The following is a 17,909-nucleotide window of genomic DNA, read 5'->3' on the forward strand; positions in this document are numbered from 1 at the left end:
AAATATTTCTGACTAACTTTCTGAATATCAGCGTTCAGACAGCAGAGTTATGGCCCTCTTAGCTGTTTTTAAATCCCTTTGGGGTTGTCTATGTTGATTTGTTTTTATGGATTGTGTTGCTTTATAATTATGTGACTGCTTTGGATGAAATTTGTCTAATTGTCTAGATGTCTTTTGTCTGCCTTGTATTTCCTGTCTCTTGAGGATATCTTACATCTGTCTCCTTTTGTCTTGTGTTATGTTGCGGATGTCTTTTGGCTTTTTGTAGACTGTTTCTTTTTGTCAGTGTGTATTACAGATTTGCTTCTTGACGCAGAGTGTCACTTTGTGATTTTCACATTTGTTAAACATTGCGTTAGAAGTGTGTCTGCTTGATTTCTGTTTGAAACCATTTTGCACTACTTTATGGTCATTATTGTATCTCTTTGTAGTTGTTTTGTGTATCTTTGTGTTTCATTGGTTGGGGCTTTTCCTCTTTCTTATTGTTGTTTTTGTGGTTTTACCTTTTGGGATAAAAAAGAGCATAGAGCTTTATAACTTCTCTTCAGCTGAACCAGCATTTATTTTGTGACTACCTTTTTGTTCTTTTCACCTTCTCAAACGAAGTTGGGTGACTGACGGAGTTGGCCGAGAAAGTTATGCTTTCGTCTGCGTGACCTACCTAGCCAGCATCGATATGAGCTAACGGCTATCATGCTAGTATCAAAAGAGCAGAGACCATAAATTTCAAATTCACAAGTAGGGGCAATTTAGCGTCACAAATCAACCTCACATGCATGTTTTTGGTCTGTTTTTGGTCACATGCAAATGCCACACAGAAACGCTCGGGCTGTATTTGAACATGTGCCGTTCTGGCTGAAACTTCACACGTTGCATGAGAGTCCACAATTTGACCACCTAAACATGTTCAAAAGTTCAGCAAATTTGACACGCTCATCAAAATTAGCAAAATATTTAAGAATATGTAAAAAATAACGCTCAGCGTTCCATAATGTGCTCTCTCGCGCCACCGAGAAACAGTAGTTAGTGTGCACATCGGTTGATTTCAGGCTGAATGTGCTGATGAACTGAGTTTCCTCATGTAATGTGTGTCTGATGGGCGGGTGCATGGCAGTGGCGGCGTCAGATATTTTTTGTTTTGCTGGTGCTATGGTGCATGGACAACTCGTCCACAAATCTGCTACCCTGGACAACTCATCTATGTGGTTGGGGACATCTCGCCCACGACTAATTTTTTTCAGCATTGTTGATTTGGAGGATTTCAAAGTATATTTGACACATTTGGAAGGATTATTAAGTATATTTCACACAATAACATGAGATATGTGTTTCATCATGAAACAGTCTTTAGGGTTAGGGTTAGATCTGAGGTGTGACCTGGCCAGTGTAGGTGCGAGGGAGGTGAATTTGAGCAATTCTCAAGAGAAACAAAGCCATATAATACTATACTGAATATATATGGACATATACTAGATAAATGAAAAATATCAATTACAAATAATAATATGTAAAAGTACATTGTACAGGATTTATTTTCTCAAAAGATTTCTGAAATCTCATCCATGGACAAGATGTCCAGGGTTGCAGTTTTGTGGACATGTTGTCCTACAATTTTATGGGGGGGGGGGGGGGGGTGTAAACTGGTTTTGAACGGAGTGGGCGGAGCCTTCGTGTCCATCTCGGGATGTATGGCGTGAGCGAGCGGCTGGTGGGCGGAGCCTCGGTGTCTGTCCCCCGGGTGGGTGGGGCCTCTGTGTCCGTCCGGGAGTGGGCGGAGCCTACGTGTCTGTCCCGGGGTGTGTGGCGTGAGAGAGCGGCTGGTGGGCGCGCCCGCTGCGACGTTGCGGAGGCTTCAAGATGGCGGAAGCCCTGACAGCTCAGGAGCAGCTGGTAAGAGTCTCTTGACGATATTTCCCCCACTTCTTCCTATCACGGCCAACACATACACACGTGGCATTTGTCTCCTCTTTAAGCCGTGTTTCCCCCCACTCCCATTATCTGTGGGACCGATGCTGTGTGGTAAACAGCTCCGGTCCGTTCGCTCTGACTCCGGTGTGACTGACAGCAGTTAGCATGTGTATTAGCATGATGGCGTTCGCTAGTAGTAGCAGGGATCCTCTAACCGGCAATCCACCTCGAGTACTCACACTCTGCATGTCTCCGCTTTAAGCGGAGCACAAGGATATATTCCTATTTCGGATGATAACCGACTAAACTCTGTTACCCGTGGCTACCTCCATCATTGCGCCTGTATTTGTTAGCCATCCCGCCACCACATGTAACCTAGCCGTGTGCTAATGCTAATAGCTATTGTTGACTTGCAGGGAATTTCCTCGACAGCTGTCCCGATAGACGCGATAATTGGTGTCGGAGGTGGTGTAAGGGCTAAACACGACCAATCAGTGATTTACACAGTAATTATATGACATGTCGAAGTTCAAGATTGCGACTTGTGATCCAGCCTCACTAGCGGTGTCCCGTCGGACTGTGGGGCTTCACGGCGGTGAATTCACAGAAGTGATCCTCCCGTTCCTAGCATTGTTGTTGTCATCTTTTTCTAGTAAAAGAGGTGGGCCTGACAGTGATCGCAAACATCTGACCGCTTCATCTAATATCAACATGTGTACTCAACAGCTCGCATTTATTTGCTGGTTTTCTTGAACAGTGTGATAGTTACTGATCATGAACAGATGTGTTGTTTCTTTGTTGGCTAAACATCAGGGTTTTTTCCCCCTCCCATCCAGCAACCCCAGTCCATCACAATGTGTTAGCAGTGGCAGTGTTATTAATGTAATCTCCACCCAGGTTTAATACATCCTGGTTCGGATGTTCCTGTGGTTGTTATTTACCAAATAACTCGTTTCGAAGTGGCTCTAAAATGTAAGCTGTGAGAGTTTGCTATTATTCCCCAAGCCTGGAAGAAGCTGAACTCTAAACCACCACCTTTTGAAAACCATACACAGTCAGAAGAGAATTTGTTGTCATAGTTTAAGAACAACAAGACGGTGTTTAGCAGCTCAAGAAGGTAGTTCATGAATATGAATAAGGCATATAGTGCAAATCCAAACTCTGGTTTGGAAGGGTTCCAGTCTGTCTGGGGTAATAACTCCCAATACTTGAGATCAGGATCATGAAAGGTCATGCAGGATAACAGTGTCACAAGTCTAAGTTGAGATCGCATTATTGTTTCACTCCACTGTTCACTTATTGTGAACACTATATCATCTGCTGATTAATTTGATTGCATGTCATGTGACATACCTGTTAAGCTGTGAATTATGGACCTAAAGTCTATAACAGACCTACATAATGAAACTCACCATTAAGTGATGTGTTTTTATTAAATGCAAATGCCCTAATGTTTAGTTTGTTTCTTGTTTCTTCCACTGAGTTGAGGATACATTACCATACAGGGCCTTTCTGTGTGGAGTTTGCATGTTCTCCCTGTGTGTGTGTGGGTTTCCCCCACAGTGCAAAAAAAAACATGTACCGGGGGTCCCCGAGCAAGACCCATGGCCCCTCCAGCTTCTCAGGACACACTTGTAAAAGAGATTAATAATCTCAATGTTGTTCTCCTGACCAAATAAAGGCTAAATAGAAAAAAATAAATGCCGCTGCAAAATCTGTTTGTCTCAAGTTTGATATAATCACATTTATGTGGCACAACCTCTCAGTAATTATTGCTTATCCAGAAGGGACTGTTGACCAAGTTACTCTGAAATAAATGTTGTTGTAATGACCTATGTGTCTTGCCAATGTTGTCCATCAGAGGACAGCACCACAGTATTGCCATACTTACACCCATAGTAATATAGACAGAACTGCTGTTATTTTAGCATGAAGTTCACCTTTTTGTTTGAAAATCATTTCCTGGTTCAGTTCTTTGCTTGTCTTGGCTCATATGGCCTGTATGTGTATAGTTTAGACTTTGGTATATGTTTAGTTTAAGCTCTATGTTATGTTTTGTCACACGCCTTTATGACGGGCATTATGGGAAGTTTAAAAATGTTATGAAATCTTTATATTGTGGTTAAAGAGCGAGGATAAATATTCACAAGAGACAGGTTGACAGGTATTATTTTTGTCCATTAATTTTCATTCTATATATGTATGTTAGGTGACATTCAACCAATAGCAATTTTTGTCAGATCATAAGATCATTTGAATCTGAGTGAATAAGAAAATTCATTGCAAACCTCATTTGGGCCCATTAGTTGCTTTTATACTTGAAATCCACTTCGTAGTTCTTGGATCGAATAGAATATATTCTGAATTTATTTTTATTCATTTTTTACAGATTATTCGCTATTTTAATTATTAGTCTGTGTAATCTTTTCTTGTTGATTTGAACCTTGTAAGACAGCTATAATATACTTAGATGATGATAATAATCAGACTGTTGGCACTTGGGAGAGTAGCGCTCTCATCCCCCTCATCTTCCAGTGGCACAGCCTCCTGCTGCCATCTGCATCAACATTTGGCTATGAAGGCACTGCACAACTTAAGACAGCTGATATTAAAAAAATTCTGTTTGGTTTTTCCTGTACATGTCAGTCTCCATTATCATACTTCTTTGTGTCGTCTGCCTTTCCTTGTGCTCTTCTCCCCCGAAATATGTCTTTTACAAAGTTCCTTTGCTTCTATCCTCATCACACGCCCACTATTTCACCTGTCCCCTTCCATGTTGCCTCCCCCCGTCCGTCCAGGCTGTGGAGGAGTTCCTGGGTGTGGTGCGTAGCAGGGAGCAGCCTCACAGTGCTGGGCTTGTCTCCCAACCTACAGCTGTTAAGTTTCTTATGGCCCGCAAGTTTGACGTCTCCAGAGCCATCGATCTGTTCCAAGCATACAAGGTACATACTAATTTTGGTCCTTTTTCCCCCACTTTTTCTGCCATCAACAGAACACCATGTTACTTAACCTGGATTTAAATTATTCAGAGAAGGTACATTTTGTCTGGCAAGTGTTTTTCTTGCAACTGAAGTTGCAAATGGTTCCAACAAGTTAACTGTTCATTATAACCTTGACAAAAAAAAAATCCTAAATGGTTGAGCAAAAGATGAAATGATAAAAATGTGAAAGGTGCATTGATGGCCACTGTCACACTATTGCAACCAGAGCTAGCAATGTCAGAAATTAAACAATGACTATCAGTACACTACATTCACAGCTAAATGCAGGCAATCAAACAAAACAATCAAACAAAATCAATACTTTATTTCCATGGAGGTAAAACTTTGGAGAACGTCCACATTCTGACTCTACAACAACACATGGCTTTTCCCTGCATATAAATGCTATGAGAAGACTGGCTCAAGTGAGCTCAAAGAGCTCAATTTATCCCCTGAAGGCACTGGTCGTGTACAGGATATTTTCATTCTTGCATATTAACTTAAGTCGCTGTTTTTGCCACCTCTGCTTGAGTGTAGGTTGACGACATGCAGGAAGACTTACTGTCATATACCCATCTCTTTTTAATCCATAGTCATAACAACATGTATAAAATCACACAGTTGTACACGCCTTTAGTTGACCAAATAATGCATTAATGGTGGTCTATTTTACTCAATAGTCCATGCATGCAATATAAAAATATTTTATTCAGTTCCATATTTAATCTGTGTATATCTTCTGTAATTGTAGTTTTAATGATAAAGTTGTGTGATGTGTAATAACAGTTCAGCCTGTGGAACCTTTTTAATCACCATGAAATTCTAATGTTCAAACTTAAATAGCAACAAGCTTTTACTGTGTGAAAAAGACACCCAGGAATGCCTGTGCCTGCGTTCCTGTACTGGGGTTGACCCAACATTATGGACGTCCATAAAGTTGTATTTGTTCTTAGGAGCGTAATTTCAAACTGAAATATAATCTCAGCAAGAAATACTTTTTATGATATTTGATTGATTGAGCTGTGTGCCTGTGTCTGAACAAATATAACCCTTAAGGTTATTTACTTAACTCCAGTTCTCCGAATAGCACAAGAGAGAAAAAACAAATTCTCGGAAAAAGAAAATAAAAGTACAATCAGTGGAATATAAAAAAATGTCTTGTCATTAAACACTAAAACCTATTATTAATCGATTGTTATTAGTCAGGCCTTCATTACACTGCAGTAACAGCAATATCCGAGATGCAGTCCTAGGTTTTTTCACTTATCGATGATACTAATGACTTTTCTTCTTACTGTCCTGTTTCCATCCGCATGCAATAAAATTAGAACACAAGAATCAAAGAGGGCATCATCAATATCAACCCAGACGAGGAGCCGCTGCGCTCTGAGCTGCTGAGCGGCAAATTTACAGTCCTGGTGAGTAGTGACTTAAATCTGAGTCACGTAACACAAAGGTTTCTCAGTTTGTTATTTTGCTGTCACGTTTGATTGCACTGGAATGATGTGCACATGCGTCTTTCCTTGTGCAAATACATGCATGTCTCTATCTGTCTCTTATTGTAAAATCATGAAGTGTGTTGGGTGTATAAGATGACTGACTCGTGTTCCAATCAGCCTGGCCGTGATGCAAAGGGAGCTGCTCTAGCACTGTTTACTGCCCGCCTCCATCGGCCAGACATCACCACCCACAAAGCTGTGCTGCAGGCCATTATCTATCAACTGGACAAAGCCATAGAGAGGTGAGACCCAAATCATTTACTGCTTGCAACTTCTGCTGTCACAACACTGCTTTCTTGTCGTTTTGTCTCAGTTCCGTAATTTCGATTTCAACCTGTCTTGAAAATTAAAAGTACAGGCATTGAAATATATATATGTGCAGTTGTTGTGTTCCCTGTTTTTGACAAACTTCATATGTTAATTTGTTGTTCAAAGAAAGTGGACAAACACAGGCGGCAGGAAATTGCATCAAAATAAAACAGATGTCTAAAAATCTGAAATGTTTAGATTGAACTTGTTCGATTCTTGTGCTTTTAGTTTAAAATCTTTTAAACTTCTTTTCAGTTTGCAAACTCAAAGAGACGGACTCATATTTATTTACGACATGACCAACTCCAGTTATGGAAATTTTGACTATGAGCTCTGTGTCAAGATTCTCAATTTGCTGAAGGTAAATCTAAGTACTATCCCCTTTTCAGTGCCTGGTTTCCAGTGTGTTCTGTCGTTAAAAAAAGCTTTTTGCAACATTTCTCCTAGGGCGCATTTCCAGCTCGCCTAAAATGTGTCTTTATTGTGTCATCGCCTCTTTGGTTCCGAGCACCTTTTGCAGTCCTCCGCCTCTTTGTACGTGAAAAGCTGAGAGAAAGGGTACGTGTGGTTATTTTCACTGTGAACTCACATCAGAATATTTGATACATCTCTAACTTGTTATTGAACATTTTTTCGCCCGTCTCCATTCACCAGGTATGCACAGTGAAAGCTCATGAGTTGGCTAGTCACATCCCGGTCTCGTCCCTCCCTGAACATCTGGGCGGGACGTCCCAGTATAGCCACGTGGCTTGGATCCAGTCCTGTGTTAACGTGCACACAAACCTCGTTCAGGGCGACACAGAAGAACATGACACACACGACTGCGTGGGAAGTTTGTTGCGCTCTTACAGCTTAGAGAACAGCAACACAAGCGTAGGTGCTACACTGGACCACACCCATTTAAATAAACAGTTGGGTCCCGAGCTAGCTGTCGCTAACTCTAATTGCTACGATGATAGCAATGCTAACCCACACAACCACTGCAGTATAGTGGAGGGCAGGACTCGAGGCCTAGGCCAGTACCAACAGAGCCCCAATTCTGCTGCAGACCGGTCACAGGGGAACCACCAACACTGGAATGGCTCAGCGGTGACCGGGGCCAACATGACAGTCAGCGGCAGCAGCCCCAACACTAACATGAATGGCCGCAGCTGCCAAGCCCCTCCCCAGTCAGATACGCCCCCTGACACACCGCTTTCACAGAAAGGTGATGAAAATGCAACGCACGGCATCGCAACAGACTCTGCCGATCAGTCCCAAAATGAGGCCATGAAGGAGGAAGATGAGGAAGGCGAAGAGGAGGAAGGGGTACCGCCGTTGCCTCAGAAATCTCTGCCTCGTCCACCCCACCAGCCCACTTCACAATCCCCGCCCCTTTCCTCATCGTGGGACCCTGATGATGAGAACCGATTTATGGAAGTGTCTGTCCACATGCCAGAGCAGGGAGGCATGACAGTGCACGAGCTGGTGGAGCACGTGAAGAAGCAGAAGAAGAAGGGCATCTACCAGGAGTACGAGGAGATCCGCAAGGAGCCACCAGCAGGCACCTTCGACTACTCCAAGTAAGACTTCCCTCCCCTCTCACTCTGTGCTCTCTGTCACATGATCTTTCTTCACCAACAAAGCAACAATTAAAAACAAAAAATAAAACACTGTAATCTTTGTAGGAAACTGGCCAATCAGATAAAGAACAGGTACAGCGATGTTCTCTGTCTGGACCAGTCCCGAGTGCGACTCAGCGAGCTCAGTGATGATGAAGATGAGGTAATGTTCATCAACATTATTTCTTTAAAGATGAATGACAAATGTGTAAATGCTTGCAGCTGAGGAGATCCTAATACACAACCATCACGTTTGTATGTAGTGGTAACTTTTGAGGAACTATAATCCTGTTTGCATATTTTTCATTGTCATATAGTTCAGTAATTAGTTGTTGGTATTGTAGCATAATTAACAAAAAAGTGCTGATATAAATGTGGAAAACTCACATATTTAATAATTTACCATGCACGTTGACGTCATAAGCCATGAAAACAATTTGATCGTGTCTTCTTTTATAATTTTACACATAATCTTTCAGCGGTAGTTGTAACTGTCTGAAGTCACTAGATCCTAAAACAGTGATGGCTTAGATCAGGGGTTCTCAATCTTTTTGACTTTGGGGCCCAATTTTCCCAGTACAAAGTGGCCCGGGGCCCATTTGAATATTAACGCTTTCATTTCAACTGCTCAGTCTTGGCTTGATGTGAATTCAATAGCTAAGTCAAATCCACTTAGATTAAACAAGGTAAAACCTTGTAAAATAAATGATGCGATACACTGTGATGATCTCAATAACATTGTGATCTTGTATATGTAAACCTGCACAATCAACACTGAACAAAAGAGCAATTCTAACAACTCAAGTTGCTGCAAGAACAAATATAAAGGCACAAGTCAATAATATATAAAATCTGAAATCCTACACTATTTTGATTTAAATACTCAAAAAGCCGAACTTAATAAAGGTGGGGTTGTACTTGCAGACATATTGTGTCTTTGAAAAATTTCTCCATCACTTCAGTCATAAGTTTACTGCTAGCTTCTTCTGCTGCTGCTTATTGGAGCGTGTTCAACAACTGAATGATGCGTCACTGCCCCAAGTGGTAGGAAGTGGCATTGTGGTCCTGTGGCCCACAGGAGTATGGACCACGGCCCCAAGGTTGAGAATCACTGGTTTAGATGTTCGAGAACTGACCTAGTGTGTGCAGGTTCAAATCCCATCCCCATCTATTTAAGGTTAAAAGCAGAAAAAATAACTGATAGTCAATAATGAATGATTCTTTTTACAGCCAGTTTAAATCTCTTCTCTTCTCCTGTTTTGCAGACATCAGATTACATCAATGCCAGTTTCATGGATGGGTACAAGAGAAGCAACGCCTATATAGCGACTCAGGGTGAGTAGATATGAGCTTTATGTACTTCTTTGCAGATGGTTTGGATTTACCAAAACAATTCAATGAACAGTATTTGCTCCATATTTGACTTGGAGTAAAATAGTAAATGTCGGTATGAATCTCACATGTTACCTTCAGGATAGTACATTTTTCAAACATTACAAAGACATTTATATTTGCTTTATAAGTCATCATAGATCTTTTTAGTACAAGTGCCTTTCAAAAAAATGTAAATGCCATGAAAAATTTTTATGGAATATGTCAGATTGATTTTATTGGAGCAGAACTGAGTAGATCTTAATGCCCTATATAGTCTATATCTAGTCTATAATCTTCATATTGTATCATAACATTGTAAATCACAAGATTTGTATTTGAGAGACACAGATATGTGGTTTGTTAGGCCTATACTGTCATCTTAGTTCTGTTGTTAACAATGATCTAACAGACTTTTCTGCCCCTTCAGGTCCTTTGCCAAAAACTTTTGGTGACTTCTGGCGGATGGTGTGGGAACAGATGGTACTTATCATTGTCATGACCACCAGGTGAGGGACAAGTTAAAAGCTTAAGGTAAATTTTGTTGTGGAGATTTCCTAAATATGTGATTGAGATTAGTTTATCTCTGTGTGTCTCAGGGTTGTGGAGCGTGGACGCGTCAAATGTGGTCAGTATTGGCCTCTGGAGGAAGGGAGGACCGAACAGTTTGGGTACTTCTTGGTCAGGAATACACACATCCAGGTGTTTCAGGACTTCAAATTATCCCACCTTGAACTTTCCAACACACAGGTAAATTTTACTGTCAGAGTCGATGACGTGGCACTAAGTGTCTGAATTAAAAACCCAAAGATATTCCCATTACAGATTTTACACTTTTGATCAAAAATTGATCTTCCTTTATTTTCCTGTTAAATATTCTGACCTTTTCTTAGTCCGGAGAGAGACGGGAAGTGTGCCACTACCTCTATGTCAGCTGGCCGGACTTCGGGGTGCCTAAGAGTGCTTCAGCCATGTTGGACTTCCGGGAGCATGTCCAACAACAGAGAGAAGCTGCAGTCAGGAGCCTTGGATTGAGCTGGAGGGGGTCTCCAGGGGGCCCCCCTGTGGTCGTTCACTGCAGTGCTGGCATTGGTCGCACAGGTAAAGGCACACTAATACCAGGTTTAGGTACACTTTACATATAGTGGACATTCAATAAGATACACAGAGATTCATGTGAGTTATGTGATTCATCACAGATTTTGAGCTGATGATATTAAACAATTGTATCAGACAGCTAATGTTGCTATGGCTGCATATTATTTTGCTGTCATAAGTAATAAAAACACAGTCGATACTGATTTTAACATACTGTATATTTTTTAGAGAGAATTATTTATATATTTTTATGACTTGAAACATCCCTTTGAAGAACTGTGCGGTGCCTCAGGTTACAGAAAGGAAGAGCGTTGTAAACATCTGCGAGGTTCAAGCTATTTGTTGGTGGATTGTCAAACTAATCATAGAACAGGTTATGCAGGATTGTAAAAAAACTCACCATTCAATACGGAACCTTCTATTCATCTTCTGTGTTGATTGTTTTCATGAAGCCTAAATTATACTCCATATGCTGTTGCTGTGAATCACCTTCTTACAGCCCGGGGGTTAAAGGGAGGGCCTACCTTGGTTGGGATTGGCTAAACCCCCGATGACACTATATAGGGTTTGATTTCTGATTCACTCATTCGAGCAGTTGCTTTCTAAAAATTGAAATAAGCCAGGGGAGAGATAACAGATTTTCTTCACTTCCCGGGCGTCATCCCAAGGTATGGGGATCCATATTTCTGTTGGATAACCATTAGTAAGTGAATTTAGCATGATATGACCTCTTTAAATGCCGATCCATACTTTGTTTTGTTTGCTTTGGTCAGTGCAACGTCAAAATCGTCATCCACCCCTGTGCGGAAGGGTCCACTCTGACCCCCGCAGCCCAATTTATGTGACCGCGCATGCACCAGAGCCTACTGGGCGCTTGTGTGAGGCGATCCTCCATCTCCCTGTCTATATAATCACAATTTAAAAGAATACTAAGAGCCTGATGGATCGGAACTCCTGCAATGAAATATAAACAACTTTAGGAAAGGAGGAGAACGCTGCCACCAGAAGTGGAGATATTTTCGGGATCATTACGTTACGTTATGGAACGCATACGGAAGTGAACCCAGAAGTGTAGTATGGATACAATCATGTGTGCATCTGTGGTCCAGCACAAGTCGAAGCAGTCTGCGGAAGCGCAATGCAGAAAGTATGGAAGGGCCTTAAAGGAGACATATCATGCTTTTAAATCCTTCCTTTTTACATATAAATCATACAGTTGTGGTCTATATAAAGCGGAACTGCAATGCTTGGGTCTGAATTCCTCATTATTAGAGCTCCACAGGCCCCTTTTCTACCCCTTTTCTGATGTGCTTCTGAGAGCAACTCGTTTTGGGGCGGTCTCTTCAAATGCAAATGAGACACTTCATACCCCGCCTCCTCTCCAGGTTGCAGAGGTGACACTCGGTTCAACTTCACCCTGTTCGGCCATCTTTGTAGTTTGATAGAACAGATACAATTATCTAGCGGCGCAGAAACTTTATATTCACACATTATTTACAAAATGTCAACAACGGAAGATTTGTCCATCCAGCCATACATGTTGGAGCCAGAGTCGGACCCGGCGGAGCGAGATGAAAATGACGATGATGCACCTACAGAACAACGTCTTCATATGGATGTAACGCAATGGTGTGTTACTATATTTACACTAACTTCTCCATCCATGCCCACTACTACAATACTGCCTGTATTACAACGACTATTTAACACAGAAGTTACATTATAATCTAAAACGAGCACACAGCGCTAACATATGAAGACGGTGCAACTGCTAATGCTAACAAAACAATGACAGGGACGTCTTATCATCACACTTTTTAGCGTTATATACAGCTTACCGAAGTGCTCTGTTCGTCGTCTCCATAGATAGAAGGAACTGACCGCTCAATCAGACCAAGTCTTTCGGCAAATCCTTCTTTATACTGGCGGAGGTTGCTGAAGCAGTCGTCCTTAAAGTGCTTCGCGCACACAAAAATGACCTTACCCACAGATGTGGGTACATTTCTGTGAAAAATAAAACTCAACCAGGCACTTCGAAAAGGTTCTGATGCTGGGAGACGGTGTACCGAAGCTTGTGGGTTACTACATCCAACAACCGAACATTTCGACTTATCCTCTCGTAACTTCGGCACCCTTAGGTTGGACTACAAAATCGCAGCGAGAAACAAAAATGGCGGATTGCTCGAAGTGTCGATGTCCTAATTTGGCAGTTCCGCTGCGAATACTGTGACGTCATTGTTCAAAAAACGTAATAGAGAATAGAAAAATCGAAACGGATCGCAAAATATGACCAAAACAGAATATAAAGATATCAACGGAGCACCTGAAGAGACTACTTTGAACTTTTCTGTACTTCTAAACACTCTAAATATACAACAAAATGCATTTAAGGGCTAAAAAAGTGGATTTAGCATGATATGTCCCCTTTAAGGGAGGCATTTGATTATCAAGGCAGCAATGTATGACAACGTTTGAAACGCATGTAACGATTCCCGTAAGCATAGGAAGCACATTTGTCCTTTTTTTTTTTTAGGCAAAAATATGAGTATTTATTTTTATTCTATGTTTGCACTACTCAGAAAATCCTGATGTATACGATACTATTGGTGATGATTGGATGGCTGTGGCCAAGTTGTTAAAGCGACTTGTCTCCTGATCTGATGTTGGTTGTTCAGTAACACTCTCGCCTTGTTCGTTGTTCAGCGTGTCTTCGAGCGAGACACTTTCCCCTGTTGCATGGTGTGATTGTGAGTGAGAGCAATAAATGGGGAAATAGCAACACTTCTTGCAGTTTGAGGAAGGATTTCCTAATATTTTAAGGCCTCTCTTTCTTTAATGGTGCAAATTTAAAAAACACATGCAGCTGCATTTGTTTTTTTCTTTTTTTTTTTCGATGTTCTGCATTCAAGCTGTGTTGCTTGAGGAGTCCAGATGAACAGTATGTCCTGTACAACCCTCTTTCGATCATGCAGTGGTGTGTGTGTCGCAGCTATTTCAGAGCAGTAAGACCAGCAATCCAGCCGCCATTGGAGTAAATGTATTAACAACTACACCCTCTGGTTTTATAGTCACATTACATACATACACAAAAATAGCAGGTGACCTTGGAGTTGCCTTCACAATGGCACTTGCTTGGGCCAAATAGAGCTGAAAAATGTGTCCAATGATTTCCAATCTGAAGGAGAAACGTCATCACTTTCTTTCAGTTGAAGGTTTTCCTCCCTCAATGTTCTTTTACTGTGACCTTCTCTGAATCGCTTTGTACTTTGGTAAAATTGTTTGCTTTGCTCTTTTCCGCCTTTTGTCCAGGCACATTCTGTACACTGGACATCTGCCTGTCCCGACTCGAGGACATCGGCACGATAGATGTTCGTCAGACGGTGCGGCGGATGCGTACACAGAGGGCTTTCAGTATTCAGACCTGGGACCAGTACTACTTCTGCTACACAGCAGTCATTGAGTATGCCCAGCGGCATGGGAAGCTGACCCCGGTGCAGTGGTCTGACTCAGACCTCGAGACTGACAGTGAGTGAGACTCGCACGATATCTAGAGGACCGGGATAGTCAACATAAGCAGAAGTCATAGGAACGAAAAGACTGAAGAGTGGCGTTTCAGAGCATAGGAGGTTGACTCCTCTCTGTAAGTGCAGCAACAAAGGATGGCAGAATCCCACAGTGGCTCTTTCTTCAGATGAGTGGATAGATGAAGAGCTGGAAAAGGAAAAAACAACAACAGTGCAGTGGAGACTGTGCATTACGTCATTTATGAGCAAGCTGGACTGCCAATATTTGAGCCCCTAATATTTAGCAAACTATACGGGGACTTGGCCTGCCCTGAACCTGTCTTGTTGACAAAGCGTTGTACGAGTTGTAGCATTTTTGTTTTTTATATTGACTTGCACATGAGGAATGACAAACTTGAACTTGTACCCCTTGAAGCCCTCCAAACCCCAGCCTGTTTTTTCCTTTTTATATTTTCTTGTTCCTTCTCAACTCTGAGCAAGTCTGAGACAACGGATGAGATGTGAGAGGTATGAAAAGGTAAAACTTGAAAACATTTATTTTCTCTTTTTGTATTTTTAACAGTTTTTCAGGAAATGGTTCTCCGTGAGAGAGCTTGTAAGTGACGAATAAGTGAGTGAGCCATTCAGTCCATTTCCTTTTTTTTTTTTTTTTTTTTCTTTTTTTCTTTTTTTAAATGGTGCATTTTCTATGTGTGTTTCATATTTGTGCATATGTAGACTAACTTTTCAAAGCCAAAGTCCTCACCCTGAATGCTTGGATGTATTCCTTACTGAGATATTATTGACTGAAGCCCGTGTATATTCTTGTAACATACATTTATACATTATCATGTAAAATAACAACCTCTGAAAATCGTGCAAAAAAGAAAAACCGTGTTCAGTATAATTGACTTCATCAAATCCTATTGTAGCGAGCCAGGTGATGACAACATATGGAAACATGGTTTTAAACTGATAAAGTAATTATCAGGTCCAACATCTATACTGTCGGAGCGTTCTGATCGGACGATCTTAAGTAATTTGGCCTTAACTTGATTCACTGCCTCGTCGTTCTCAGACCTAAACCATATCTTAAAACTGTACACTTGTACTTCCCTTCTTGCTCCTTCCTCTTTTAAATCGGCCTCCTTGAAACCACAACTGTTGAGTTTAATGTCCGAGGTGCGTTCTGCCTCGGATGATTGTGCCTTCACGTTTTCCTTCGCTCAATGTCTTCACTAGTATAGTAATAACACCCAAACTAGTGCACTTGCAAAGGACACGTTGACTATGTGTTACACAGGACACTCACATTTTGCCTATTGTCCTGTACATAGCACACTACTTACAAATAAGTAGTGAGTTATCTGGGAGTAAGCTCTGGTTTGAGACACGGCTATTCTTTTATCATTTGACCTCAGGGGGTAATTCTCGTGTTTTTTGCCTAGTGTCAAAGATCCGTTTCTGGTTTGCCTCTGGTAAATTATCGTTTAAGGGAAAAAAAAAAAAAAAAACTATATCGACTTTATTTTGTATTTTTTACTGTATTGTATCCTACTGTATTTATGTCTTTGTACAACTTCTACAATATTGAAATCGGTGAATGTTGGTACGATGCTACAAAGAAAAACAGACCAGTTATTATGTTTGATAAGCTGAACAAAACGGACGGAAAGTGAAATATATTTTTTGTCATTCGCCATGAAATTTAAGTGGAAAAACCTCTCTTGCCATAGTATTTTTTAGAGCTGACTTGTATAAACAGTGAGGGTTCAATTTGAGGACAATAAGGAAGATGGCAAAGCTAATAATTGTGTTTTAGCAAGCTTATCCTTAAACCTTTAACAGTGACATTAACTTCTGACTATCTGATCCTCTATGCCAAGGACAAAGCGAAAGCAAAAAAAAAAAAAGAAGAAGAGCTATTAAGAGGGGGAAAAAATAGCTATAAAGACAAGTGGCTGGCTTTTCTGTTCATATAAATATATATCTACATATATCTTTATATATTAGAGTGAGTTAAGGTTTATCAGCATGGAACGAGAGCCTTGAATGTTTTTGGGGTAATGGTGTCCGAGCAATTTAGTCGTACATGGATGTTTTTTGTTTTTTTGGTGAATGTGGACCCGTCATCCCTCAATGCCAAAGGCCCAGGCTCACCCTAACGATACGATTTTTCTGTCACACATCCACAACATCCTACTAGCATGGACCTACCAGTGCAGCCTTGCATCCACGGACACAAAAACACTCCGGAGCACCTCGGGAACATTACTAATGATCATGTATAGCTACGAAAGAGGGGAGAGTATGTATGTAAGTGAGTTTTGGTCCCTGTGCTACTTTTAATTGGTTTTTGTAAGAAACTTAAGAATGCCATGTGCATTTGTTCTCGGTGTTCATTTAATGTTATTTTATGTGCTTTAAGTTCCTGTGATTGAATTATGGCCTTTTACATGCTGTCAGCCCAGCTGTCCCATTAAAGCAATGGTCTTACTATCTTGAATGAATACAGAACCCGTGTGATCTCTTTTTCACTGAATGAGGCTGAACACACAAGAAACTGGAGATGACATTGAGTGGATCAACAAGGTTAGCACAGTCACAAACACCAACAGACTGCTTGGAGTCATGAATCAACCCATCGTGCATGTCTTTAGATGATAGTGTACCTTAGAAGAAAAGAAAGCATGAAGGAGGAGGACTCGCAAATCCCACTCAGTTGTGAAGCAAGTGTGCAAACTACTACTTCACTGCACAAAGTTTTTCAACCCAGTCATAAATTACCTGGTTCACTAGACGAAAGGCAACCATTTTTCAGGTTTGATGTTATCCTTCAAAGTAACAAAGAGTGTGTTTCTGTCTGTAGTCTCTTCCTGACAGTCAAACTAACACTGGTCGTATTATGGTAAATAATATAACCTGAACCTCAAAAACCTAGTTTCAAGGGACTCTTTTAAAAAGTTGCTTAGCGACTTGAAGACGGATACATCTGTCTGCAGATGTTTTGAATGATGGACCTATCGGGAACCTTAATGTACTGCTGCTTGTCTTGGCCAGGAAACTCTTGAAAAAGATTTTTAACCTGAACAAGGTTTTTTCTGGTAAAATAAGGGTTAAATGACAAAAGTGTCATTTACGTCAATGATTCCAAACCCCCTGATATGTTCAGAAGAGATGCTATGATCTTAAACCACCCCAAATGTCACGGTCGCGCCAACATCGTATAAAGAAGAAAACGGAAATCTAGAAAAAGCTCTTTCTGTAGTCCATCTTCTATAAGATTTTATCCAACTCCTTGTCGCTGGGGGCTCGAACTTATCCCACCCTTCTGCCTGCCATTTGAACACGAGGCAAACGGAACCACACTCACCTAAGACCTGCAAGTAACTGTCACCAATTTATCTCAAATGTAGGTTTTTCTGTTTGTTTTTGGTTTTTTTGCAACGTAGGTCAATCGCAGAACCCAGAGAAAACATGCAAACATACAGGGAGTTGATACTTATAATAAATGCATCAAAGTAAACAGACATTAAGCTGGAGGCAGTTGGAGACAGTGCTACTGTTCAACATAGTCGACAATACTAGCAGCACATATTTGACAAAAGTAGCCATCAAATGTAGTTTGAAATGAAAATC

The 17,909-nt window shown here is 41.0% G+C and overlaps 1 protein-coding gene across 1 annotated transcript; it reads left to right on the plus strand.

Moving 5' to 3' along the window:
* The first annotated feature begins 1,792 nt into the window (after positions 1–1,792).
* Positions 1,793–15,767, plus strand: ptpn9b (protein tyrosine phosphatase non-receptor type 9b). The gene is made up of 13 exons (XM_080463958.1): positions 1,793–1,890; positions 4,707–4,850; positions 6,218–6,307; positions 6,506–6,630; positions 6,953–7,058; positions 7,145–7,255; positions 7,352–8,259; positions 8,365–8,461; positions 9,564–9,633; positions 10,100–10,178; positions 10,269–10,419; positions 10,563–10,770; positions 14,077–15,767. The coding sequence occupies exons 1-13, from the start codon at positions 1,858–1,860 to the stop codon at positions 14,298–14,300; spliced, it is 2,346 nt and encodes a 781-aa protein (XP_080320084.1). The 5' UTR covers positions 1,793–1,857; the 3' UTR covers positions 14,301–15,767.
* The last annotated feature ends 2,142 nt before the right edge of the window (positions 15,768–17,909 follow it).

The sequence above is a fragment of the Lipophrys pholis genome (genome assembly GCF_963383615.2).
Source record: "Lipophrys pholis genome assembly, chromosome: 5".
NCBI classification, from domain to species: domain Eukaryota; kingdom Metazoa; phylum Chordata; class Actinopteri; order Blenniiformes; family Blenniidae; genus Lipophrys; species Lipophrys pholis.